This window comes from Lynx rufus, unplaced genomic scaffold (assembly GCF_022079265.1).
Source record: "Lynx rufus isolate CCGP_SWC_20201006 ecotype Redwood Valley unplaced genomic scaffold, mLynRuf1.p SCAF_1, whole genome shotgun sequence".
Lineage (NCBI taxonomy): Eukaryota > Metazoa > Chordata > Mammalia > Carnivora > Felidae > Lynx > Lynx rufus.
Genome location: NW_025814823.1, coordinates 147,409,973 through 147,436,659, shown reverse-complemented (window position 1 = coordinate 147,436,659; position 26,687 = coordinate 147,409,973). Strand labels below are relative to the sequence as shown.

The 26,687-nt window shown below is 35.2% G+C and overlaps 1 protein-coding gene across 2 annotated transcripts in view; it reads left to right on the top strand.

Annotated features, from left to right (window-relative positions):
- The window catches only part of EDIL3 (EGF like repeats and discoidin domains 3), a 418,330-nt gene that overhangs the window by 231,959 nt on the left and 159,684 nt on the right, over window positions 1-26,687 (top strand). For both annotated transcript variants that reach the window (XM_047071243.1, XM_047071314.1), the window contains one exon: window positions 8,644-8,757. In XM_047071243.1, coding sequence (XP_046927199.1) covers window positions 8,644-8,757 — 114 coding nt within the window. The remainder of the gene's footprint in view (window positions 1-8,643; window positions 8,758-26,687) is intronic.

The following is a 26,687-nucleotide window of genomic DNA, read 5'->3' as shown; positions in this document are numbered from 1 at the left end:
ATGTTATACATAAAATGCTTCAACAAATATTTGGCACATAGCAATATACAAATAAGTGGAAATACTTATTACTGTCACCCTGAAGTGCTATTTGTCTGTATATGTAGTACTGAAGCTTACATAGAGGTAACTCTAAACTCTAAAGATTATGAAACAGTTTGCAGAAAGCAAGCAATGAATTTTAGCGATAGCAAAAGCCTGAGGAAGACTCATTTGTCAATAATAATTTTCCACTGCAGGTAGTTTTCCTTGAGGTCTGCTGAATGTACAAAATGGAAAGCATGACCATATGCTGAAAATTAAAGTGCTTCTATAAAAGGAAAGAAAGAAAATATGGAGAAATCACATTCTATTTGGCAATTTAAGTAGGATTCCCAGATAAAATACAGGATGCTACATTTGAATTTCAGATAAACTTTTTTATAAGCATGAGCCAGATATTACATAGGCATCTTGTATGTTTGCAGCCAAGTCTGGCAACCCTAAATATTAGGAAATCTGTGTGTTTAGTTTCAAACCAAACTAAATGTTTAAACATACATGGCTGTAGCCAGCATGTTATGTGGTCTGAGTAATATGGAGTCAGCATAAAATTCCCTTCTGACATTTTGAATTATTTTTCCAAAATGTTCCCAGTAATGAAATTCTAGAGTATGTGAATGAGCTTTCTAAAATAAAGATCCCATGCCCCCTTTCACATTCTTCAATACTCTATTAACTCCCCAGTATCCAAGGACTATAAAGTTCAGACTCCTTAACCTGATTTATAGGGCCATAAAAATCTGGCCCATACTACCTAGTAACTTCCCCCCCTAGGAGCCCCACACATATCGTTCCTGTGCATATCTAGACATTTAAAAGTGCTCAGTTCTTCGTGAAAACATTGTGTTCTTTTATATCCCTTCCTACTAAAAAATTCCTGCCAATCCTTTAAGCACTAACCAAATCTTACCTTCTGTAAGTAATTTTCCATATTTCCTCCAGGCAGAGCCACTGCCTGTTCTATGATCGCAGTACCTTTTGTGTGAAGTGGCGTAGGACACGTATTTCACTATTTTATTACCTCTCTCCAAATAGAATTACAGAAGGTGAGATCTCTTAGAGTAGGAACTGACCCCCATTCACTGATGTATCCAACATTACATATTTTAGGGCTTGATTCGTGGAAGGTGCCCATCAAAATTTTAATGAGTGAGTGAGTGAGTGAATGAGTGGTTAAGTAAGCATATGAGTCATAGCTATGCTTCCAACATAAATCTCATCTTAGCTAGTAATGAGTGTTTGATTACTCACTCTAGAAAAAATCCAACATAGCTGATCATCAGTGTTGATGACTAAAACTAGAGAAAGCTGCAAGTGAACAAATTTGAAATGCAGGTGACAAAACAGAGTGGTTAATTCTGGATAAAACATTATAAATATGAAATATATATGTGTATATATATGATAACATACTATAATAAAAGTAAAAAAACTAGGAAATATATGACTCTATACTAGGAGCAAAGAACTAGACCATGACCAGTCAATCTCAGATCTTTAGAATAATGAGATGTGTATTAATTTAGAAAAATGACTTTACAGAGTAGATAACCCAGAAGCATTCTCTCCAGTCAGCTAGACTCCTCTTCTAAAACTCAACATTCTGTAGTCTGCTAGACTGGTTTAGTTATTGATATTTGAAGTTTTTTTGAGAAACTGTGCATTCATTCTCTTGTTAGAATGTTTGTCACTTTGCAGCATAACTGGTTATTTCTTTGAGTAAGTACTGTACTGTAAGAGCCCTGCGAAAGTAATGGACCATGATATATTAATCTTTGCATTCTTAGCACATAGCAAAGAACTAAGGATGTATAGATGAATGGGCAGAGGTCCTACCTGATGTTTGTTAACTCTAGCTACCTTTAGACTCATCTGGACTCCTGTACAAACAGTATTATTCACTTCATTTCACCCAAGTCCACTTAAATCAGAATCTCTGGTGTAGGGCCTTTGCATTGTTATGTTTTAAAAGTCCTAGCTTTTGGTACACCTGCCTGGCTCAGTTGGTTGAGCATCCAACTTTTGATTTCAGTTCACATCATGATGCCAGGATGGTGGGGCAGAGTCCCTTATTGGGCTCTGCACTGAGCGTGGAGCCTGCTTGAGATTCTCTCTCTCTCACACTGCCCCTCTCCCCTGCTAGCTGGTTCTCTCTCTCTCTCTCTCCCTCCTCTCTTTCTCTCAAATTTAAAAAAAAATGTTTAAAAAATAAAATAGAAGTTCTAGCTTTTATTTTTTTTTTAAATTTTTTTTAACGTTTATTTATTTTTGAGACAGAGAGAGACAGAGCATGAACGGGGGGAGGGGCAGAGAGAGAGGGAGACACAGAATCAGAAACAGGCTCCAGGCTCTGAGCCATCAGCCCAGAGCCTGACGCGGGGCTCGAACTCACGGACCGCGAGATCGTGACCTGGCTGAAGTCGGACGCTTAACCAACTGCGCCACCCAGGCGCCCCAGAAGTTCTAGCTTTTAAAACAAGCACTGGTAATTTCATTTTCCTTAATAGAACCCCTCTACCCCAAAGAAGTAGGCTGATCTTTGTTAGTAAGTGGTGAGGGATAAGTATGTCTTGAGTATGATTTGAGTATGATTTGGGTTTGCTTGTTGTTGTTTTTTTTTACATTCTTGTCTTGGTAAGTGAAAGTTATAAATATGTTATTATAAAAAGATTTGTGATATGTTCTGATTAAAGAATTCAGTTTTTAACTTGCTACTTTAAAATGAATTACATTGAAATAGCAGAAGGCAAAATCCAAAGGGAGCTCAAGCACATAAAAATATACAGAACTAGTCCCAGAAAGGAGTGGGAAATTTTGTAGATAATTCTGATCATGATAATTTAATTCAATATCTGAGTGGGAGAACGGAATTTCTAGATTTTCATCGTAATTTATTAGGCTTAAAAGAGAAATTGCAAAGCCATAAGCTTTAGATAAGAAAAACAAATAAAAGGTCAAATTTTAAAAGTCAGCCACTCATAAGAGGTACGAAAATTATTTGGTAGCTAATGGGGGGCCCAGGGAAGAGGGGTTGTTAGGATCAAAAATAGCAGGCTCTTGAAAATAGGCTCTGCTGGCTAATTAACAGTCAATAACAACATTGCAGGAGAAGAGACAGCCCAAGGGCTTTCTGTCTCTGCAAAGAAAAAATTAAGGGCTTTATCATGGTGCCCTTTTAATATATGAAAACAAGGATGCTCGACCTGAAATTTAATTGTTCCTTTTTGACGATCATGGGTCTGGATATACATAGAGATGAAAAGGAGATAATTTCAAGATTGAATTAAGTTATCTTTGTGTCCATTCAAGAGGTTAGATGGATCTCATCCTGAGAAGGATTGGTTGTCCTGATCTAAATGGTGGTCAGTATTCACAACATTCTAAGCCATGTTGGCAAGTAAATGCAGCGGCACTACTGGGGCCAGATGGCATCTACCTGAGGATTCTGGGTAAACTCAAGGATGAACTGGAACACTGATGGCCCTGGACTGCTACCTGTTATCTCTCTTAATCTATGTATTAAAAATGTGAGAAAATTTGGAACTAATTAATTAATTAGTTGGTTAATCAAGTAATTTTAAAAGTCTCCAGAGGAAGCTCAAGGGAACTAGACTCCAGAAATCTCCATTTCATTTTTGGCCAGCTGGTTGAGTCTATTACGAAGAATGGAATTACTGAATATTTAAATATAATTACCTGAAAAGAAGCAACATGGTTTCTGTGACAAGAAATTATGCTCAGAGAAGCCATTGTTTTTTTGAAGTCTCAAATAAATGAACTAACAAATAAAATCTTGATTCTCAAAAATTCTTTGACAACCTACCTACCACTCCAAAGTCAATATCATGGGTTTTGGGACTATAGTTTGCACAATGATGGGTCTGAAAAACATCCAGAGAAAAAGGCTAGTAACTGAACACTTCTCAGGATGCAGATGTGTATAAGGTCATGAGTACTCAGACTGATCTTACGAATATACGCATTTGTCAGTTACTGGAAGAAGATTCTCACAGTGAAATCTCCAAAGTGTGTATAGGTTGGCATTTTTTCTATTAGCAAAAACCTAAGCCAAAGTGGCTTGTCTACCAACACACCTTTACATGCCTGCATGAAAACGGGCTAAGTGCAACATAATGATGATAGAGTCAGTTAGGTGTATCTTAGGAATGAATTTGTGTAATTAGAGCAAAGGGCCTGGGAATCCTTCTAGAGTACTTCTTTTTGTTCAAAGAAATGCTTCCTATTGTGACCAATTATCTATTCCCTCATGTCTTCTTCTCCTTTCTTCCTTTACCTTGCTTTTTAATTCCAGCACGTACACACAATAGCATCATGAGTTTACGTCTGGAAATCCATGTTCAGCTCTTATTGTCCTCAGCCAGAGGAGATGGTAGGCAGCAGTTTTAGGCTTTCAGGATGAGGGATCAGAACTCAACTGGGTGTCTTATTATAAAATCCAATTCTGAATGAGGCTATTTTTTTAAAACAGTTCCCATGAAGCAGTCATAGAAATAAAAACCTCAGAAAATGATAGCTATTAATATTATAAATGAACTATAAATATGGCCAAATATGGAAATTCCTATTTTGTATGGGACTGCTATGTCAAATTTTTCTTAGTTATAAAAGAGTGTAGTATATTTCACTACATTTGGAATAGATGAGGATTTTTTTTTTCTGGAAATGATAATGTCTTGATCTATGACAAAGAGAAATGTATGTGATTTATTACAAAGATGTTTAATTTTCATTTCATTACATTATATTCTGTGAACATTTATATCTAGTCTTTAATTAAACATGATTTATTCAAATTGAGGTCTGTTTCCGTTTAGATTGCTTGCAGTGTTAATCACAGAGCAAATAGCCTTCACCGCTAAAAGAACTCCTGCATTATACTAATATATAAATGCTTCCATGTAATTTGCATATGTTATCTGAGTCTCCATGATATTAGATATGTACCTATACACAAAGGTCTTACTTTTTTGCCTACTGTATTAAAGTACATAACCCCTTTAATGTAACATTTGTATTTTTACAAATAATAGATTTAAGGTAGTTTTTTGGCTTAAAAATTAAAAAATGGACCAATAATAAAAGGTCACTCTGTATCAAAAATTGGGTATGGAGAGGGGTGCCTAGGTTTCTCACTCAGTTAAGCATCCAACTTCACTTAGGTCATGATCCCATGATTTGTGGTCTCCAGCCCCACATCAGGCTCTGTGCTGATGGCTCAGAGCCTGGAGCCTGCTTCAGATTCTGTGTCTCCCTCTCTCTCTGCTTCTCCCCTGCTTGCACTCTGTCTCTCTCTCTCTCAAAAATAAATAAACATTAAAAAAAATTTTTTTAAAACTGTGTATGGTTTTTCACTTCAGCAAATGCAGTTCCAGTTTATTCCGCGTAATGTTAACCTCTGGATAAAAGTGTAACTATTGTTTATTTCAGAGTCCAATATTCTAAATTATAATTTTCTTTGTTGATGGTTGTAAATCTGGCCTGATGATCAAATAGCTAGAAGGTTCAAACGTTGATGTGTCTCCATTCGATTCACCTTTCACATGTATTAAGTATTTTTTATTGTTTAAATACTTGGAAGAAGTAAGGAAACCAAGAACAATAGTGCCTGCATATCCTTACAGGCATATAAAATGATTCTTCGTAGTTCTCAACGTCATTGACTATGAAAACTTTCTTCTATTAACATCTTAAAGCAGCAAGAGATGGGTTTGATTTTACTCATGATGGATAGTCCAACATTAAAATGACAAGATTCTTAGTGCCTCTTACCTGAGAATTAAAATAGAGGTTGTACCTATTAGCATGAAATCCTGTGTGGGTCTCTCTACTCTGCTTGCCTTCATTCATTTCTGAATTCCATCCCAAATTTGGCTTCACTAGGTCTATCTGAAGTACAAGGGTACAGAGGATACCCTCCCACCCAGCTCCAAGTCTTTAGTGCCAAAAGATGAAGGCCATTTCTCTCTACTGGCACTCACAGTTCATCATAATCTGTCCCCTGTCTACATCTTCAGATTTAGGGCCCCAGCACCCGCCTTTGCACTCTATGCTCCAGACAGGCTGGCTACTCATGTTCCTGAATACACCATCATACCATGAACGTTTCTCTTCAAAGTTGTGACTCATTCTGGTTTCCTTTTTGGAAATACATTACCATCCCCTTTCTGTCTTTAATCTTAGTTAAACCTTTCCTTCAAGATCAAATTATATTTCCCTTATGTGGTCTTCAGACATCAATACTCAGTTTCTTCCCTGTAAGTAAATAAAAGAATAACTTGTTATATCTGACTTTATAAAATAAGGCAATTCATTCTCCAACATGAAGATTTAATTTCTTATTAGCCATTGACATATTCTCATCCTTAAAAAAATGTAGTCAATATGATGCAAGGAGAGACATAGTAGGCATGTTCCCAAGTAGCCAGATGCTGCATTTGCCTTACATTGAGCTAACAATAAAATAAATAGCACAGTGATTTCTGTGCTTCTTTCAAAATGTAATGAAAATGTTTTTCATGTTAGTCCAATATAAATCAAGACTATGTGAAATTTTCAGTGAGACTATAAAAAAGCTAAATATTCCATCAGATAAGGAATAAATGGCAACCTCCCCCCTTCCTCTCCTCCCTGCTTTCTCCCTTCCTGTCTTTCCTCCCTTCCTCCTTTCTTCCCCTCCTCCCTCCCCCTCTTCTCTCCTTCCTTCCTTTCCTCCTCTGGAGAGTTTATTTTCAAATATTAGGGAGGTTGTTATATTTTATGGCACACAACTATTTTTAAAGATTATCAGATTCTGATTTTATCCTATTATTTGATGTCATAAACTACTCATATTATCTAGATTCTTTGAACACAGTTAAGAATTGTCTCTACTCTCAAACTTTGACAGTTAACCAGAAACCAAAAAGGATGTCTTTTTCAGAGAAAGTCATCACCTGCCTAAGGAATTTTAGGCCTAACTTTACAGTAAACTTAAAATGAGAGGATAACCAACACTGATACTAAGAGGAGACATTGTTTAGAAAAAAGAAGTTAAAAAGAAAAGGCAAAATAGAGGTTTTCTGGTATGTTGTTCTTGTTCAGTCTTGAGAGGGTAATTTATGATCATATTGCTTTAAGCACTGTAGAAACCCAGATCCTAAAAATAAATACATTTTGGTACATTGTAGTGTATCAAAAGATACATTACACATCTGAAACAATTTGCTTGAATTGTCTGGGCCACTATTTCTTTTTTAAATTTTTTTTTTCAACGTTTATTTATTTTTGGGAGAGAGACAGAGCATGAACGGGGGAGGGGCAGAGAGAGAGGGAGACACAGAATCGGAAACAGGCTCCAGGCTCTGAGCCATCAGCCCAGAGCCCGACGCGGGGCTCGAACCCACGGACCGCGAGATCGTGACTTGGCTGAAGTCGGACGCTTAACCGACTGCGCCACCCAGGCGCCCCTGGGCCACTATTTCTAATCCTTTGTTAGAAATTTTATCAAGAAACATTTTGGGGGTACCAGTGGTCTCCCAGATAATGTGTGGCATTCACAGAGATACAACAAACAGTGCAGGACAGGGTCTACATCTGTAGAGCTGGCAGTTTGACTAGGTGAGAGGGTGAAAGGCACATAAATAGACAATTCCTAGGCAACCCCATTCAGGTCTGTAAGGAGCTGTGGGAACAAGGGCAGAGAAGGAGTTCATCAGGAGTAGATGATAGAAAGAGAAAGCAATGGGGAGTGGTTGTGTGTTCTCCAACTACTTTCCAATTCCCACAGAACCTAGCCTGGTGCCGTGCTTAGAGGGAATGATGTGTAAGTTATCACTGATAGATATTTGACTGAATTAGTCATTATTTCTTGTTTCATTTAAAATCATATTCGTTGTATCTGTTGTCCAAAATTAGCATGGAAATTAGTATAATTTGCTGAATGTTTTATATTTCATGATTTTGCATCAGGTATAATAATGGTATATCAAAGGTATAAGTCCCTTTAGTCATCCTAATTTTAGAAACCCCTGAATGAGATTAGGAAGAGATCATCATTTACATTTATTATACTTTGCTTAATGTAACGAGCTTTAGCTATTAACTCTAATTTGCTTCTCATCGCATTCATCAAAGGCGAACTATTTAGAAACTAAAACATCTCTGTCAGTTAGAATTTTAATGAATTAAGATGAAATGAGACAGTGTTAATTGGCAGTTGTTGCTGCAGGGAAGGTTTCTAGATCTTGTAAGTGATACCAATTCATCTCTCTATCAGGGTTAATTTGCTTGATTTAATTCTAAGGATACACTGAATATTTCCCCAAACTATTCATATTTATTTTGAGGATTGGAGAATGGTCTGGTTCTGTTGGTCTTTCGTTGGGATTATCAATTTCATTTGAACTTGATTATTAATCAGTTGTTGATTTTGAGCACTGTTTCTATTATTGACTCAACACATAGACACACACTCACAAACACACAAAAGTAATAACATTACTTAGATTTTGTTTTATCTGAAAGGCCTAAATCCTTCCAATAATTAACCGGTTTTTTTCCACCAATAATTCTCATTTTCTCTATTCTTTCTCTTTTCCTCAGACATAAATGAATGTGAAGCAGAGCCATGCAAAAATGGTGGAATATGTACAGACCTTGTTGCTAACTATTCCTGTGAGTGCCCAGGTGAATTCATGGGAAGAAATTGTCAATACAGTAAGTATGCATATATGTATACATTTTCCTTGTTGTTTGCATAGCCTCCATTTATTATGGAATCGGGGTCAAAATCAGTATCATTTGCTTCCAGAGTTCCTAACTTATTGAAATGGCACATTTTGTATTTGTTATTGTTAATGTTAATGTAAATCGGTCTCAGTGCATGCTAGGCATAGAACTTGACACTTTGTGGTCCGAAAGGAAGGCAACAGTTCTGCAGAGATCCAAGTGCATCTCTTTTATGAATCCCATTTTGGCTTTTGAGTATGTGTATGACTTGAATTTCCACCAGAGTGGTCACTTCAGACAGTAAATTTACTTCAGACAGTAAATTTGGGGTGCTCTAACCTGATAGCCTCTATCACAAATAAAAGGAGGATTTGTGTTGAGCTGGCATACACATTAGTAAGAATTTTACATACTGGTTATTTGCCTTTTTGGAAGCCTAAGAAAGTAGGGTCTTGTGATGATGGATCAAATGATAGGGCAGTGATTTTCTTGAAGTGCTTACAAAGAAGCACAAAGTGGCCCTTTTTACGCCAAAGAAACAAAAACTAGGAAAAGGTGGTAACAAGATAATAGTCATTGTGATTAAACCAGAATCAGACACAAATACCTGCTAATGAGAACAATAATGATATCATTTAATCATTGTTGGACCCTTACAGAAACTCCATAGTGTTACTGCTTTGATGTATATTATACTATTAGAGTATCACATTATACAAATCAGAAGGCAGATGGGGATGAGAATTCAGAGGCAGAAACTGAGACACATAGGGATGTGGTCTGCCCAGGCTCTCGCAGATAGTGACGAAAACAGGACTAGAAGGAATGTAGAATTTTGGCTTGGGATTCCTAGTTCAGTGTCTTTTCCTCTAAATCAAGATATCTCTTCAGACAGAGTTGAAAGAAATAAACATGAAAACACACTACACCTTCCATCTCTCTTACACATGAACATACGCACACATACACCCACCCCCCCACACACACACACTCATACACTCCTTCCTTTTTAGTTAGAGTAGCAATTTTACATGTCATTTTTCCTCTCTTCTCTTTGACAAGGATACTTTATAAAATAAAACAGGGAGAATTATTGAAGAACTTATTTGAGTTATGTATATAAACAAAATGATGATCTATGAATACTCATAATCCTTGTCCTGAAAAAGTTGATTAAATGATGAAATTCTGAATATAAAAGAAATACATTTGGGCAAAATTTTTCTAAGCTTAAAAATAATTGGGGAAGATGGTAATTGTGAATCAACACAGGAACCTTCAGCCATCAAAGAGTGGAAGGAAAGGACAGCCTGAGCAAGCAGGTTGGTCATACAACTAAATAGAGTAGTGGCCACCCAGTCAACTAATCTAGCTACCTTCTATAAAGCATTTAACTGACCACTCTGTAAGTTAATTTAATTCAGATTCAATTGGTCCTTGGCCTGGCCAGATTCAGCTCCTGTATCCTTTTTTCTTTTGGTTCATGAGACTTACAGGTGGCTGCCAAATCAGCGCTGGAAGTTGTACTAAAAAGCGCCCCCCCCACCACCATGTATCTGTAAATGAACACTTCACTACTTTGACGAAGAACAAAAAGCTAATGTCAATGCCTATTTGATTTTCATGCAGCAAAAACAGAGAGTTGGTGCTGTAATGAAGCACCTTCCAGACAGTACTAGAACATTGGGAGAGCTTAAAACAATGCCTGGCTAAGAACATGTCCAGGCAGAATAAGACCTCCTCTGACACATAGAAGGCCTGGCCAGGGGAGCAAATAGGGAGATGGGACCTTCCATTTTCCTAAAAGGAGAACCATATAGGGGACATGTCATGGGAACAATGCCCAGCAATGAGTGTCTCTCTGAGGTAGTCATGCACCAGCTTTCTGACTGACCTGAAGAAGAAGTGATAACTGAATTTGCAGGCACCCTGGGAGAAAAGCCCTAGGTCTTGAAGTTGTGTGTGTGTGTGTGTGTGTGTGTGTGTGTGTGTGTGTGTGTATGCCCTTGCCCTCCTGTGCTAGTCAAGGAGCAATTGGACAGTCTGTTGCCTATAGATTGAAACTGGGAGACCTGGATGTGAACTAGATGTTGTAACTGATGACTAAAGCCTATTTTGAACTAGATGACTAAAGCCTATTTTATCCCTCCATCATAGATTTTACTGAGGTCAACACATCTAAAAATACCCTTGAAAAGAAAGAAACTTGATTGATGATGGAAAGACATTTTGAAATAGACTTTGAACTTAATTGCCACCAGTTTGTTATCTAGTGTCTTCCAATCAGTGTTTGCTATTATGTTTAATAAAATTCTTTGTTTTCTTTGATTTAGTTTTATATCTATATAGTATTTTTAAAATTTTTTAATGTTTATTTATTTTTGAGGGAGAGACAGAGAGACAGAGCTCAAGTGGGGCATGGTGGGGAGGGCAGAGAGAGAAACATAGAATCCAAAGACTTCAGGCTCTAAGCTGTCAGCACAAAGCCCAATGCAGAGCTCGAACTCACGAGCTCCGAGATCATGGCCTAAACCAAAGTCAGATGCTCAAATGAATGAGCCACCCATGTGCCCCTATATAATCTTTATATTTAAACTCAGGCTTCTCTTTGAACACAAATGCAGTAGTGATTTTCTAACCCATCATATGCTCTGACATTCTACATTTCCTCTATTCATCTCTGTGCCCTAACAAAAAAGATAAAAAAGAGTCACTTAGGATACACTCTAAAACATGTTCTTATTGGGGTGCCTGGATGGCTGTCTGTTAAGTGTCTGACTCTTGATTTCAGTTCAGGTCATGCTCTCACAGCTCATGAATTTGAGCCCCACATCGGGCTCTGCACTGACAGCATAGAGCCTGCTTGGGATTCTTCCTCTCCCTCTCTCTCTGCCCCTCCCCCTCTCACACACACACACTCTCTCTCAAAATAAATAAGTAAACATAAAAAATAAATAAAATATTTTCTTATTGGTGTATTTGTTTTTATTGTATTATTTTGCAAGCGTTTAGAATAAAAAGAAAGATTGTTAATCTCCCTACTGTTTAGGTTTATAGGAATATGGCTCTGCTTTTTAGTGTGGCTTCTTAGAATTTTTAGAAAATCCAGAGTAAAAAGGTGCATTCTTCCCCAAAGATGATGTAGTACTACACATTGAGAACGTACTGTATTCACTCACTACAGGGCACACAGAAACACCTGCAGGTTCCAGGCAGTGCCAGCCCTAAGATGATCGAGGTTAGGATCTTGGGAATTGACAGTACAGAGATTATGATCAATGTTCCCAACTTCCACTCTGGAATAAGATTTATAAACTTTCTTATGAGCCTTCTGTCATGTACCTCAGGGGTACCATTGGGTCGGCTTATGCCTACAGTTATGGCAGAGAAGCCATTTGTTTCTGCAGATATTTCAGGAGGAAGAGGAAAGGGGGAATGATGGAGACTAACTGCTGGGTGGGACAGAGGACACAGTATTGAAATGCTGGCATGCTTATATTCAAATCCAAACCCCCTTCACTCTCTTCTTGAGTATCTGCACTCATATTACTTCACTCCTTCCACTACTTTCTTATATCTACTGATGGATTAATTAAGTTCTGCTATATTTTAAGATGAAATCATTCTCAATACCCTCCCAAATAATAAATAATGGAAGATATTGCAGAAGAACAGAAATGACTAAAAAAATCTGTACAGAAATAGTAAACTATAAACACAAATAATAAACTGGGGATATATTTACAATAAACATGAAAGGAAAATATTTCTTATCCTTAGTTTGTGATGTCTTTCAAGTCACTAAAATTAAACACAACAGAAGGAAAAAAATCCATCAAAACCATGCACAGAACTTCCCCACAAAGGAAATAAGTAACTTGATATTTATCATATTATAGTTGAGTCGTGTCTTCGTCTTTATTCTTCAGTATATTTTGAATTTATAAGGCTTATGATACCTTTGTGATCTGAAAATAATAATTATGTTTAAAGGACTGTTTAATGAGAGAGCATTACATAAGGGAACAAAAACCTGGACTTACCATGCATTCTGCTGCTTCTTCCTCTCACCCCATTTCTCTACCCCCTCTCATTTCACAAATGGAAATATAAATAAATGGAAACATGAGATGGAAACAGATGAAATGGTAAAGAGGAGCAGAAGCTAGCTGACAGACTTTAGAAAGAGTATGGAAAAGAAAAAGTAGAAGGGAAAGAGGTGAATCTGAATCCATGCTGAGCATCCCAGGAAACGCCCGCACACACAGTCTCTGTCTCTTTCTCTCTCCCTCCTTCCAGGAGGAATTTGTTGTTACTTATGGGAAGAGAATTGTAAGGCAAGGGAGGTGACAGAAAAATAATTTTTCAAAGATTTTAAAAGGTTCCCACTAGACCATTTTGCTAGGAAGATGTCCTTCCTTCCTTCTGCATGTGCTTCTTAACATTGTCTGTTCTTAACTCCACTGCCAGAGGTAGCCTGTTAAAGCAAAAGTCAACGTGCATCACCTAGCAGCTCAAAATCTTCCACCAACTTCTCATCTCACACAGAGAAAAAATTACGGTCTCCCTGTTTCCTGAGGTCAATAGGCCCTGCCTGTATCTCTGCCCTATTTGCTCACCTCTATGACCACATCTCATGGGACTCTCACTTTTTCATGTGCTCTTCCAGCCCCACTGGCCTCCTAGCTGTTCCAGGCACACACCCGGCACATCCCTGCCCCACAGCATTTCCTTTCCTATCTCCCCTTTTCTGTAATATTCTGTTATGATGTTATGAATACCCCATACTTCCTTTGGGTCTTGGCATAAAGGCATCCTCTCAGTGAGGCTTTTCTCAGTCTCTCTACCTCCCTATCTCAACACACCAAAACACACCCACCCCTTTCCCTCTTACAGTTTTTCTCCTTAGCATTGATCATTAACATATCATATTTGTACTTTTATATATTGTTTATTGAAAATTCTTCCAGTGGAACATATCCTCCACGAGGAGGAAATTGTTCTGTTATAATCACAGTTGCCAAAGAGTACTAGCAAACAGTAAGCGCTCAGTAGACATTTGCTGAATGAATGAATGAACCTTGCATTCTGAGTTCTTTAAGTATAGGAATAGTATCTGATTTTTCATTGCCCTCAACTACCATAACTACCAAGTTATTTTTTTGTCTACTTCTCATTTTTGGAGCAGTATTCTAAAGCTGTTTTTGCCAGTTTAGTAATGAAATATAATTTGGTATATTAATTGGTATTCAGTAAATGATACTACAAGTTGAATTATTTTCCTTTGATTTGATAAAATCTTTTATAACTCTATTTTGCAGTAGGATTATGCAAATGGATTTTAAATAAGACAAGTAAACAGGCACTCTGTTCCTCTATTTAGACCATTCTGCTTGCAGACATCTTGATAATTTTATCTTAGATTACTTATTTATTTCTTATCCATTTCTAATATCAGTAAACATTTATTAGTGCTGTGATCTAACTGCTACCAGTAGTAATGCTTGAAAATGTAAAAGTGGTAATTTTGGATATAATTATTTAAATGGTGTTGACAGACTGATCTCAGTGTCTGTGTACTTATCATCAAAAAGATTTGCTTTTCTCAGATCTTAACCTTACTCTGCCTTTCCTTCAGTTTTACTCACCCTTCAATATTAGGAAATTTATTAAGACTACCTTTGCTAGTGGAATTCACTGAAATATTTTGAATATTAGTGATATACTACATTTTTAAAACCAAAATATATTTTTAAATTTTCAGTTAAACAGTTAAACCAAAATGTTTAAGACACTACTTTAATAAACATTATTTAAAATCTATATGAATTCTTTACTATAATTATGTCTTTAATTAATATGGCTACTAGGTGTTTTTATGTAAAAGTAATGTTTATATCTAATCCTATCTATGATGACATGATGCCCAAATATGTAGTAATAATTATTATGCAAATCAATCACCTATTAAACATTTTCAATTAGTTTAGTATTTCAAATACTGATAACAAAAGTTTTAATACTGGACAAAAATCTGCCTAAAATTTTTCCAATAATTATTTGCAAATTATATTTATAGGTAGGCTAAGGCAATAATACTTTTGATTTAAATATTTCAGCTTAGGTTTCTGGATACTGTTCAATTTATTACTTAATTTGGCAGATCTCAGTTGTTTTTAGTTTTATTTTTCATTTATTACAGGGAATTTAATTTTGATTATCTTTAATTTTAATTGAAGTTGCATTTGAATGATATGTGAAAATCATTTAGATATGCTCATACTATTTATTACAGTATGACAGGCAATTCTTCTAATTATAAAGTCCTAATTTATATCCCCTTATTGTTCCTAATGATACAAGCTCAAATGTTCAGCCATTTTCTTACACAGCTTGGAAGGAAATGATCATGAACGGGCAAGAGAAACGTATTCTTATAAGAACAGATATGCTTTACTGTGTACATTTAACACAATGGGATGTTTATACTAAAGTGAGCACAATGGAAAGTGAAAGCACTTTAGTTAACTAATCTAAAAATAACCAGGATTATTTTCATTGATTGGATTATGTGGCCCACAATAGCCATATACAGTTCTCTGCTGGGTGTTTAAATGTGACATGATTAAATTTCAGAAATGGCACTCAAATTCATTTTCATCACTGATACTATTTCTGGAAATTAAGATAGTTACCAAGGGATCTCTTATAATGCAACATCCCCAAACTATTATGCCAGAAAGTATTAGGACTTGGATGGTTTCAGAGAGTTTTATTAAAAATGAAAGCTAAAATCTTTGACGATAAAGGGATGTTTCTAAATATCATGGTCATCCAGGTTTTTTTTTAATTACATATAATAATCTAGATAATTCTATAGCTTTACTTTAAGAATTCTACCTATAAAGTAATAAAGGCAAGAGATGATGATACCTGTGAATATATTTAAAAAAACTGTGAACTGACATTTCTATATCTTCATTTCTTTGTAACTCTTTTTAAGCCTTCATTACAGATGAGCTAGTATGTACAAATACACAACCATGTACTATATAAATGTACATGTGTATCTTTCTTTTGATGGCAGTGCTTCCAAGTACTTATATAAGTCCAGGCTTACGCGGTGAAAATTACCAAAACGTTTCATAAATAATTAAATTATGTGATATGTATTTTTCTATCCTCAACACTTCATTATTGCTTTTGTAAATAACTAAACACTCTGCTATAATCTTAATATTTTATCACCAACTAATGATCATATGCTCATGTTTTTAATTGAGACTTTAACTTACTGTGTGCTAAGACTGTCTTAAGTACTTTAAATGTTATTTTATTTAATCCTCTTAACACTCTTTATGGTGGGTTCTGTTTATCACTGGCTCCATTTTACAGAGAAAACAGAGCGTACTGAGTGAATAGTTTGTGTAAGTTCTCATGTTCACATGGCTAGTGAACTGCACAGCCTGGCCTTACCCCCAAGCGTGGCAGCTACAGAGCCTGCATTCCTAAGCATGATTGATCCTGCTCCTTACAGGATGAAAGGAACACTGTTCGTTACAGTTTACACTTTAAGAACATTTACACTTGAGGAGTGGCCTTGGGGAGTATCCGAAGAGTAAGAGGAAAGAGTACAGGTTTTGCATTCAGATACAACTGGGGCATCAACTCTGCTTTTCCTCTTTATAATTAAATGTCTGGATAAATTAGTTGCCCTTTCTGGGCCTCAGATTCTGCATCTTTAAATGAAGTTAATAATACCATTTGGTTTATATTAATGGATAGATTAAAATTAATAGCATATGGGGCGCCTGGGTGGCTCAGTTGGTTGAGCATCCGACTTTGGCTCAGGTCATGATCTCACAGTTTGTGAGTTCAAGTCCCAGGTCGGGATCTTTGCTGACAGTTCAGAGCCTGGAGCCTGCTTCAGATTCTATGTCTCCCTCTCTCTCTGCCCCTAACCCACTCACATTCTGTCTCTGTCTCTCTCAAAAATAAATAAACATTAAAAAAAATTAAATTAATAGCATATATAGAGTACCTAGTAAAATTGTAGGTCAGTAAATGTAAATAAACAAATAATTGCATTAATAAATAAAATGTCACAAGGGTATTTGAGTTATTTGAAAAGCCCATGCCAGTGATCCCATCTTTTTTCTTTTTTTTTTATAATTTTGTGCAATTTGGAATTTTTTTATATACTCACACAACTAACCTATCTTTAGTTACTAACTGTATGTATTTGAGAACAACTTGTGTAAAAGTCAGCTATAATGTCTTGCATACCATGCATTAGTAGTACATATATTTAGGAAATCCTGTGGCATTAATATAATTTTTAACAAATAAATATTGTTAATTCAACCAAACCTAAGATAGGTGTTGCTTTGATTTTTGAAAAAAATGACATCATCACATACTTTTGACCCACAAACATCTAATTTCATTTCTTAATCTGTATTTTTTTTGTTTGCAGTTATTGTAAGTTATCACTGCTATTTGATCAAGTATTTTAGTGAGTGATTAGAAGAAACCAGTGGTAGGATGAAAACTTCCAGTATTTTCTTGCCTTACATAGATGATCAAATAGATGTTATACCATATAACACTAAATTCCTATTCTGCTATATCCAGGTATGACATAGATCCAAAAGCAAAATATAAACAAATTCTGATATAAAGTAAAGAATTTTAAAAATAAGAGGTACCTATAGGGAAAATTAGAATTAACGCACAACTAATTTTAATAAGAAAATTGCAGAGTCCAGCATTATAATATAGTACATCTATTCATTTAGTCATGTGATCAAATAAACTGGCCACAAATATTTATTGATTTTTTTTCTCTTAACATAACTTTGTACAAGGTATGGAAAACATATATGAATGAATTAATTCATCCACCAAATTACATCCAACAGTAGCCACCCTCTAGAGCTGGAAAAATGGTATTAAAATAAATTCAGTTCCTACTTTCATGGAGTATACAGATTAGTAGCAGAAAAAACAATTATATAATATCTAAATATAAAGCATGATGAGTGCTATGATTGAAAAGTAAAGGAAGCTATGACAGAGGTGCCTGTTCTGTTTTGGGGGTTTAAGGAAATGACATTTAATCTGAGACCAGAAGAATGTATAGTAGGTACCAAATGGAGGGTGAATTCATAAGAAAGATAATGGGCACAAGGATAAATAAACCCTTTGTCCATTAGAACCTTAATTTTTAGTTGAAATTTTTCAATTGCTGTGTGATCCTGTGATGAGATTTGTAGGATGATCACTTAACTTTTAAGCCCTGAAAATGTAGGGTCAATACTAGTTGACCCTACAGGCGCCTGGGTGGCTCAGTCCATTAAGCATCCAACCTGGGCTCAGGTCATGATCTCGCGGTTTGTGAGTTCAAGCCCCATGTCGGGCTTTGTGCTGACAGCTCAGAGCCCAGAGCCTGCTTTGGATTCTGTGTCTTTCTCTCTCTCTGCCCCTCCTCTGCCCGTGATCTAGCCCTCAAAAATAAATAAGCATTAAAAAATTTTTAGAAAAAAAAGTTGACCCTAATATTTAATGTATATAAACAATGTATATTAAAAATCCATCTCATGAGCTTTTGGTGCAACCACAAGAGATTTTTAAAACACCAAAACAGACTTTAATTTTTGTAAATATAGCAAGAAATCAAAAAAAAGCAAAAAAAAATCATTAACTTAAATCCTAGATTTATTCCAGATAAAACTGCTCTGTTTTGAAACTTTAAATGCCATGTTTTAGCAATGATTTTTGTCTCTTAAAGCATTACCTGACATAAATTTAAGATTACTTTCCTTGAAATACAAAAATTTAGGAATTAATCCAGAAATCTAATGGGAAAAGGACAATTTGCCTCAAGCTGTCCTTTTGTGAACAATAAAAAATAAAGAAATCAACTATGGATTGACAAAACGTTTACATTTAGCATTACATTGTATAATGTTAAATCCAAGTTATATAACATTTAAAATCTACCCGTAAATATGTAGAGATATAAATGGAAATGACCATGACTATAAATACTTGAGTATAGCTAATTATTGTAACTTAATTTCTCACATTCTTTTTAAAGAGATGTGGAATAAATAAAAAAAAAAAAACAGAACAGTATACTGTGCATGTATATCAGTAGCCCTCAAGGAAAGAAACGATTCCAACATTACTGCAGGATGAAGTCTTTGCAATAATAAACACAAAAAATTGACTCATTGGCAAAACCGAATTGGATTTTCTGTGTCTGACATGGAAGTTTCATCTTCAATCAGATGCCTCTGGGTATATTTTCCCAAATGTTGCCCAACAGTTTTGTACAGACATCTCACACTTTGAAAGTTTACCTGCTGTACCTTCAAGTGATAATATAATAAAGGAAATATAGAAAAAATATCTGCAAAATGCTCAAATAGACCCTCTAGGATTTGCTAAATACCTCTAACAAATCAAATCAGATTCTCATTACCTGACAGCTTTGTACTTAGTTGCAAATAACTACTGAAACATCCAGTAACATCTTCTTGATTTTAAAATTATACTAAAATTCCCATTATGTGCTAACCTGCACATGTCCAGGGATTAAAATTTAGTCTTGCATTTATACTCCAGGCTAAAACTCACTTTAATATTTCCTATTTCAAAGATAAAAAAAGATGAAGCCTGCAGAGATTAGGAGAGTTTGGGAAAAGGACAACCTGATTTCATCCTCATAAAATTTAAAATGGTATGATTGAAAAGTATTGTATTTTTCTCAGATTGAAAATATCAATCTTTCCAAACATCACTATTCTTCCCCATATAAACATTTAAAAAGAAAAATAAAAGAAAAAAGGAAGAACCCAAATAAAGTGCATACAATAAAAAATAAAATCTATAAGGAAACCTCTAAAAAAGAAGTCATCTGATGAATTTATGGTTTGAACATGTCTAAAATGTAGTTTGTGAGCTCTTCGTTATCTTCTACACATGTTAACATGGATTATGGGGTGCTTTGGTGAAATTTTGGTTTTGAATTTTCAAAGTGAGGATGAAATGGTTATTTCATAGTGGAGAAATTTCAGGCACAAACCACAATGGTCTCTATCACATCCACCAAACAGCAGAAATAAATGCTTTGGGGGCACTTGCGTGGCTTGGTTGGTTAAGCATCCAACTCTTGATTTCGGCTAAGGTCATGGTCTCACGGCTCATGGGATTAAGCCCCACATTGGGCTCTGCACTAACAGTGCAGAACCTGCTTGGGATTCTCTCTTTCCTTCTCCTCTGACCCCTGCTCGCACTATCTCTGTCTCTCTCTGTCTGTCTGTCTCTCTCTCTCTCTCTCTCTGTTTCTCAAACTCTAAAAAAACAAAAGAAGTGCTTTTCTTAAGTAGGAGAAAGGAAATAACATATATGAATTTTGATACTTTGCCAAAATGCACAATTTTCCATGATTTCTTTAAATCCCAAGGGTTTCAAATAATTACAATAATGATTTTACTAGAAAGAATGGAGCTAAGTTGAGCAGTGATGCCAACAACTGGCATGACCCCAGTCACAGTTTTCCACCAAATCATAGACTCGAAAGCGATGGCTTCCAGCAGTATGTAAGACAAAGAGCCACATATATGTTTCCAATTTCATCTTCAAAGAAATCTCCTTAAACTGAAAGATAGAGGCACAACAGATCTCTTTCCTTCAGAAGGCATACTGAATTGTAAATACAAATGACACATCTTGGTAAGCTAGTTATTAAAATCCAAGTAGATGATAGCTCAGGGAAGCATTGGTAATTAAGATTCAGATTCAGGGATCACATGAAAATGGTGAAGTCTTAAGACCGAACGGGGATTGCTGAAGGAGAGAGTCAAAGTGTATAAAAGTATAAGATTGCTAAAGATAGAATTTAAGTCAGGTAAAGAAATTCTATCTGCAAAGGTACCAAAAAAATGAAATAAAAGCATAATCAGAAAAGTAGGAAGAAAAGAAAAACATGGAGAGAGCAAGGAAAAGAATGTTTCCAAAATAGGAGCTGGTCAGGGTAATGGGTACTTAAGAAAAGACTTTTTAATTTGGAGTCTCAAGCCATTAATGGCCCTTAAATAATTACAGTGGGTGGTAGAAAAAGAATGCCAGATTGCACCTGTTCCAGATTGAGCAGGTGTTGAATGAGAAATAAGAGCCACAGACGCTCCTCCCAGGTTATGGTGCACTTTACTCTGAGCATATCTTAGACCCCAAAGAGCCATTAAGGTGGCCGAGGACCTAAAAATAAATTTCATAATAGTTACCTTAATAGCTTTATCTGGTCAATAATACACATTCTTTTTAGAGCTCTAAAGGGAATGGACACATAAAGTATCCAACTTAAAAATAAATTGAACTTGAGGAATATGGTTCTATAAAAAGAAGTAGAGCCAGAGCAAAGTCCGTAAATCCAATACTAAAATTCAAGGAAAACAGGAGCAGGGACAGAAAATAAACTCTTCTGACAAGAAAAATGGATAGAACTATAGTTATATAAGGAAGCCTATAAATACTCAGCACTATTATCTAACTACAAAATACCAAGAAATTGAACTGCAGCTCTTAGCTCCAAGAAACCCAAGGATATTCATGGTGGTTTGTTCAATATAAAATTCACTTTATATTTTCTCTGGTACACTCAGGCAGACACACAATTTTTTAAACATCCATAAAGTGACTACTTGGTATATAAATATTGCTTCACATCCCCTCGGCAGTAACTTAATAATTCCATTTCCTTTCCCTTTAGAATTATTCGTGGATTCTCCTCTTGTGAATAGTTTTCAGTTTAACAGAACGTGAACACTTTCCAACAGAGATTAATATAAGGATGTTCTCAGTCCCACCCTTTGAGGCACTTCACGGAGTTTTTAACCAAGGGTACAGGACCATGAAAGGATGGATGGATGGAGTTCAGGGTGTCTGTATCCTTTGATAGGAAAACCAAAAGGGCTACCTGAAATGTAGAATCTCCATAAACTACAAATGCAGGCAAACAGCAGATCATAATATTAACAGCACCAATGTCTTTGTGACTAATAGAAATCAGATAATTATATACCACATTGTCCTTGTTGCACATAACTGAAAAAAAATTTATATCTTTACCAACATGAAACTACAGTAGATCTACCACTAACTCTGTTATTTAATGTGTTAATAGATAAGCACATAATATTAATGTATCACCCATTTTTTAAATATTTTGATAATAACACTATGTTTCTGTATATTTCATTTTATACACTAAACAGAATTACTCTGAAAAGAGCTTCTAGTCTTCAACAGACTAATAAAAGGGTCCAGAATATCAAAAATGTTCAGAACCCTGAACTAATGGCTTATTGGTTTCAAAAGATATACTTTTTTCCTCTTGTATGGTAAAGATGAAGCTTTTTGAAATAAAAGCTATTAAGGAGCTATTTTCACTGAATGCCCATTCCTGACCTTTCTACTGAGTTTTGATCTCTGCTTCCATGTGTAAGAAAAATAGCAGAACATGATCCTATTTTTCATTGCATTTGTTGAGGTTTTATTAGCACTGTTTTTTTTTTACATATCAAAATAAGTTTACTTTTTTATAAAGCAGATACACATACAATTTAAGTGTTAATGTGTGCATTACAACATATACACAAAAATACTATTTTAAAGAATAAACAAAGATGAATAAATAACACTTTTACATTTACGTCTCGTCTTACTATATACCATTTTAAATGACACAAAAATCCTATTTTGCTCTCATAATGTGTTATAATAACAGTATTTTAGAAAAAGCAGTGTCATAAGATGTGCTTCATTATTTTTAATCCTGAGTTTAACATGGAGAAAAGCAATTTACAAATCATGTCAATACTAGATTTCAATGGTGAAATCTGGGAACAAAACATCACTAAAATAAGTAGATCCAGTGGAAGATAAGCCTATAGCTGCACTCCCAGAGTTATCATACTTAGTGTTCAATGTTATATGCAAATGTTTTTATGGAATTCAGCTAGTAAATTTTCTGCCCTAATGTTAATCAGATGTCCTTTTTTATTCGAGTATATTTAAACAATTCTATACATTGCTCAATGCTCATCAGGATAAGTGCATGGTTAATCCTCTTTACCTATTTCACCTCCCTCCTTAGCAACCACCAGTTTGTTCTCTGTATCTGTCTGTACTTTGTGTCTCTTTTTTACTTTGTCCATTTATTTTGTTTCTTAAATTCCCCATAGAAATAAAATCATATGGCATTTGCCTTTCTCTGACTGACTTATTTCACTTAGCATTATACCTTCTAGGTCCATCCATGTTGTTACAAATGGCAAGATCTCATTCTTTTTGTGGCTGAGTAATATTCCTGTGTGTGTGTGTGTCTGTGTGTGTGTGTGTGTCTGTGTGCCACACACCTACTTTTTCCATTAATCTCTCAGTGAACTCTCAGTGGACACTTAGGTTGCTTCCATATCTTGGCCATTGTAAATAATGATGCGATAAACAGGTGCATATATCTTTTTAGATTAGTGTTTTCATTTTCTTTGGGTAAACACCCAGTAGTGAAGTTACTGGAATATATATATATATATATATATATATATATATATATATATATAGTTATAATTATAATTTTGATTTTTTGGGAAACATCCTTACTGTTTTCCACAGCAGCTACACCAGTTTGCATCCCAACATCACACGATGGTTCCTTTTTCTCCACATCCTCACCAACATTTGTTACTTCTTGTCTTTTTTATTTTAGCCATTCTGACAGGTGTAAAGTGATATCTCATTGTGGTTTTAATTTGTATTTTTCTGATGTTGTCGAGCATCTTTTCATGTGTTTTTGGCCATCTGTATGTTTTCTTTGGAAAACTGTCTGTTCAGATCCTCTGTATGTCTTCTTTGGAAAGCTGTCTATTCAGATCCTCTGACCATTTTTTATTGTATTATTTTGTTTGTTTGGTATTGAGTTGTGTAAATTCTTTATATATTATTGAATATATCATTTGCAAATATCTTTTTTCCGTTCAGTAGGTTGCCTTGTCATTTTGTTGATAGTTTCTTTCACTCTGCAGAAGCTTTTTATTTTGGTGTGGTTCCAGTAGTTTAATTTTACTGTTGTTTATCTTACCAGAGGAGACACATCTAGAAAAATGTCTCCTTGGCTGATGTCAAAGAAATTGCTGCCTGTGTTTTCTTAGAGGAAATTTAGAGGAATGGCTTAGAGGAATTTCTTAGAGGAGTGGCTTCAGGTCTTATATTTAGATCTTGAGTGAGTCTCTTGAGTTTATATTTGTGTACGGTGAAAGAAAGTGGTCCAGTTCCATTCTTTTGCATTTGGCTGTCCAGTTTTCCCAACACCATTTGTTGAAAAGACTGTCTTTTTCCTCATTGCATGTTCTTCTCTCCTTTGCAGTAGATTAATTGACCATATGAGAGTGGGTTTATTTCTGGACTCTCTATTCTGTTCCATTGATCTATGTGTCGGTACCATATTGTTTTCATTACTATAGCTTTGTAGCGTGACTTGAAATCTGGGACTGTGATACCTTCAGCTTTGTTCTTTTCAACGGCTGTTCAGAGTCATTTGTGGTTCCATGCAAATTGTTGGTATTTTGACAGGGATTCCATTTAATCCGTAGATTGCTTTGGGTAGTAGTATGGTACATTTTAACAGTACTGGTTCTTTCAATCTATGAACATAGCTTTTCATTTCTTTGTGTACACATCTTTCACCAACTTAGTTAAGCTTATTCCTAGGTATTTGATTATTTTTGGTGCAATTGTAAATGGAATTGTTTCCTTAGTTTCTCTTTCTGCTACTGCATTGTTAGTATACGGTAGTGTTGACTTTTTATTGAACCCATTCCCACTTCTCATCAGCAGTGAAGATTTGGAAAGTTTGTAACTCTGTGATATGTTACCTATGGACACTGCACTGTAGTTCCAAGACAAGGAAACAGAAAGAAACTAAAGAACATCCTCCAGGAGCTACTGTCTGAAGTTGAGCATATCCAGTCTCTCTTTTACCAGGGACTTTTCAATTTTCTTAAAATCAGCTATTATGTATGTAACAGTTTAGTTGCATATAATATACGTCAATATTATTTGTCAATATCATATATGTAGTTGCTTTAGAAGAAGGCCACTCTGGTGTATAAGTTAACCAAAAAGTGGTAGCCATGCGAATCATAGCATCAAATACAGAGTAAATGGGGAATACTCATTACCTTAAAAAAAAAAAAAAAAAGAATGTCAGTCCATTAGCTTAGTGATATTTTCACTAGTGTGAAACATCAGTTTCAAAGCATTAAGGTATTGTCACTAAACATAATTGAGACTACCTTTGAATTTAGTTATGTCAGAATATACTTGTACCTAGAGTTATTTTAAGCAGTATACACTTTCTAGTCTCCTACAATTCTAATGTTTACTTGATCTTCTTTCTTTAAGGAGGGTAAGTTTGCACAGGTCTCTGAGTGCTAGACTGGAATAAAACAGTGAAACTGTCTGGTCATCTAATAACCTAGATTTTTTTTACAGTATGCCTGTGGCAATAGCATTATGGTAGGTGTTGAGAATACTCTCAAAATCTATAATACAACCATTGATATTAGGATTTTAAATTATTGCTCTGATATACTTTTCTCTGGCTTTTGATTACAGAAAAAAAATAGACCAATTAAATTTACCTTATTAACAGCACTATATTCAGGATCATGTGTGAACCCAAACTGTAAAGAAGGTTTGTTGATTCCTTGGGCTTCTGGCTTGCTTTTTCATTCTCTCTTTTTTTCTGTTTCCAGGTCACATACCCTCTCATTGCATTTTTGCTTTTCCCTATGTTTTTACTGTTTTCTTCTTTGCTTAAATGATGAATTTCACCTTATCTAGTATTCCTCAATTATAACAATATTTTTACTTGAGGTAGCTTTTTTAAAAATGAATAATAAAGAGTGCAATGGATTGTACATGAAAAGGTTACCTATAGCACCAAAAAGTAATCAGCTTATAATTGCACCTGAGAAGAAAAGCAATTCATTTAGTATATCTTAACTCCTCCTTGCATAGCAAAATACCAGCTTTTTATACACATTTAACCTTTTGAGTAGTCAGGTGGATTTTATCATAGGAGTTTAGGTGAGTTCATTCATTATACAGAGCACTTTAGAAGTCCCCACAGAGCTATTAACAGCATTCTTCTGGTGTTTGTTCTAATTGTAAAAAGTAAAACATTTTTTTCATGTACTAAGGGTAATGGCCTTGCTAGTGTGAAATTATAAAATTCATATAAAATTCATATAACATACAAAATTCCCAATAATCCATACCCAATTAAATGGATAAACCAGTAACAAGAAAAAATTTCATTTTCCCAGTCTTATATGAAGTCCGTAGGTTTTTGTATTTGATATGACCCTGAAGAAGTAATTTTGTGGTTCTGGCTTCACTGTACCAATTGTAGGACTGCCTAATTGTAGTTCATTTGGTAAGATCAGGAATATAGGAATAAGGAGTTGTTTATAAAAAAAAACTGAAAAGATCACCTTTCAGAGAAAGATAAACAGAAATCACGTAGACTTCCTCAATTTTAACATGCATGCCATTTTGTTTAAACATATTAACATCTCTGAAATTGGGATACATCTTAAAATCGTTGGTATGTTAGTGGTACCTAAGACAATGGTACACAATGGTAAACAATAATGGGATTTTTGTGTCACTGAAATCTGTTATATTAACAGTACCATAGAAATTTGGGGAGCATGAACATTCAAAGAATTTAGTGTTAGCAGGCATTTATATCTAAGCTAAGACATCCAACTAATGATTTTTACATCCAGAGAATACAAATATGGATTAATACTAAAGCAAGTGATGCATGGATTTAGGTTGTCCAAATG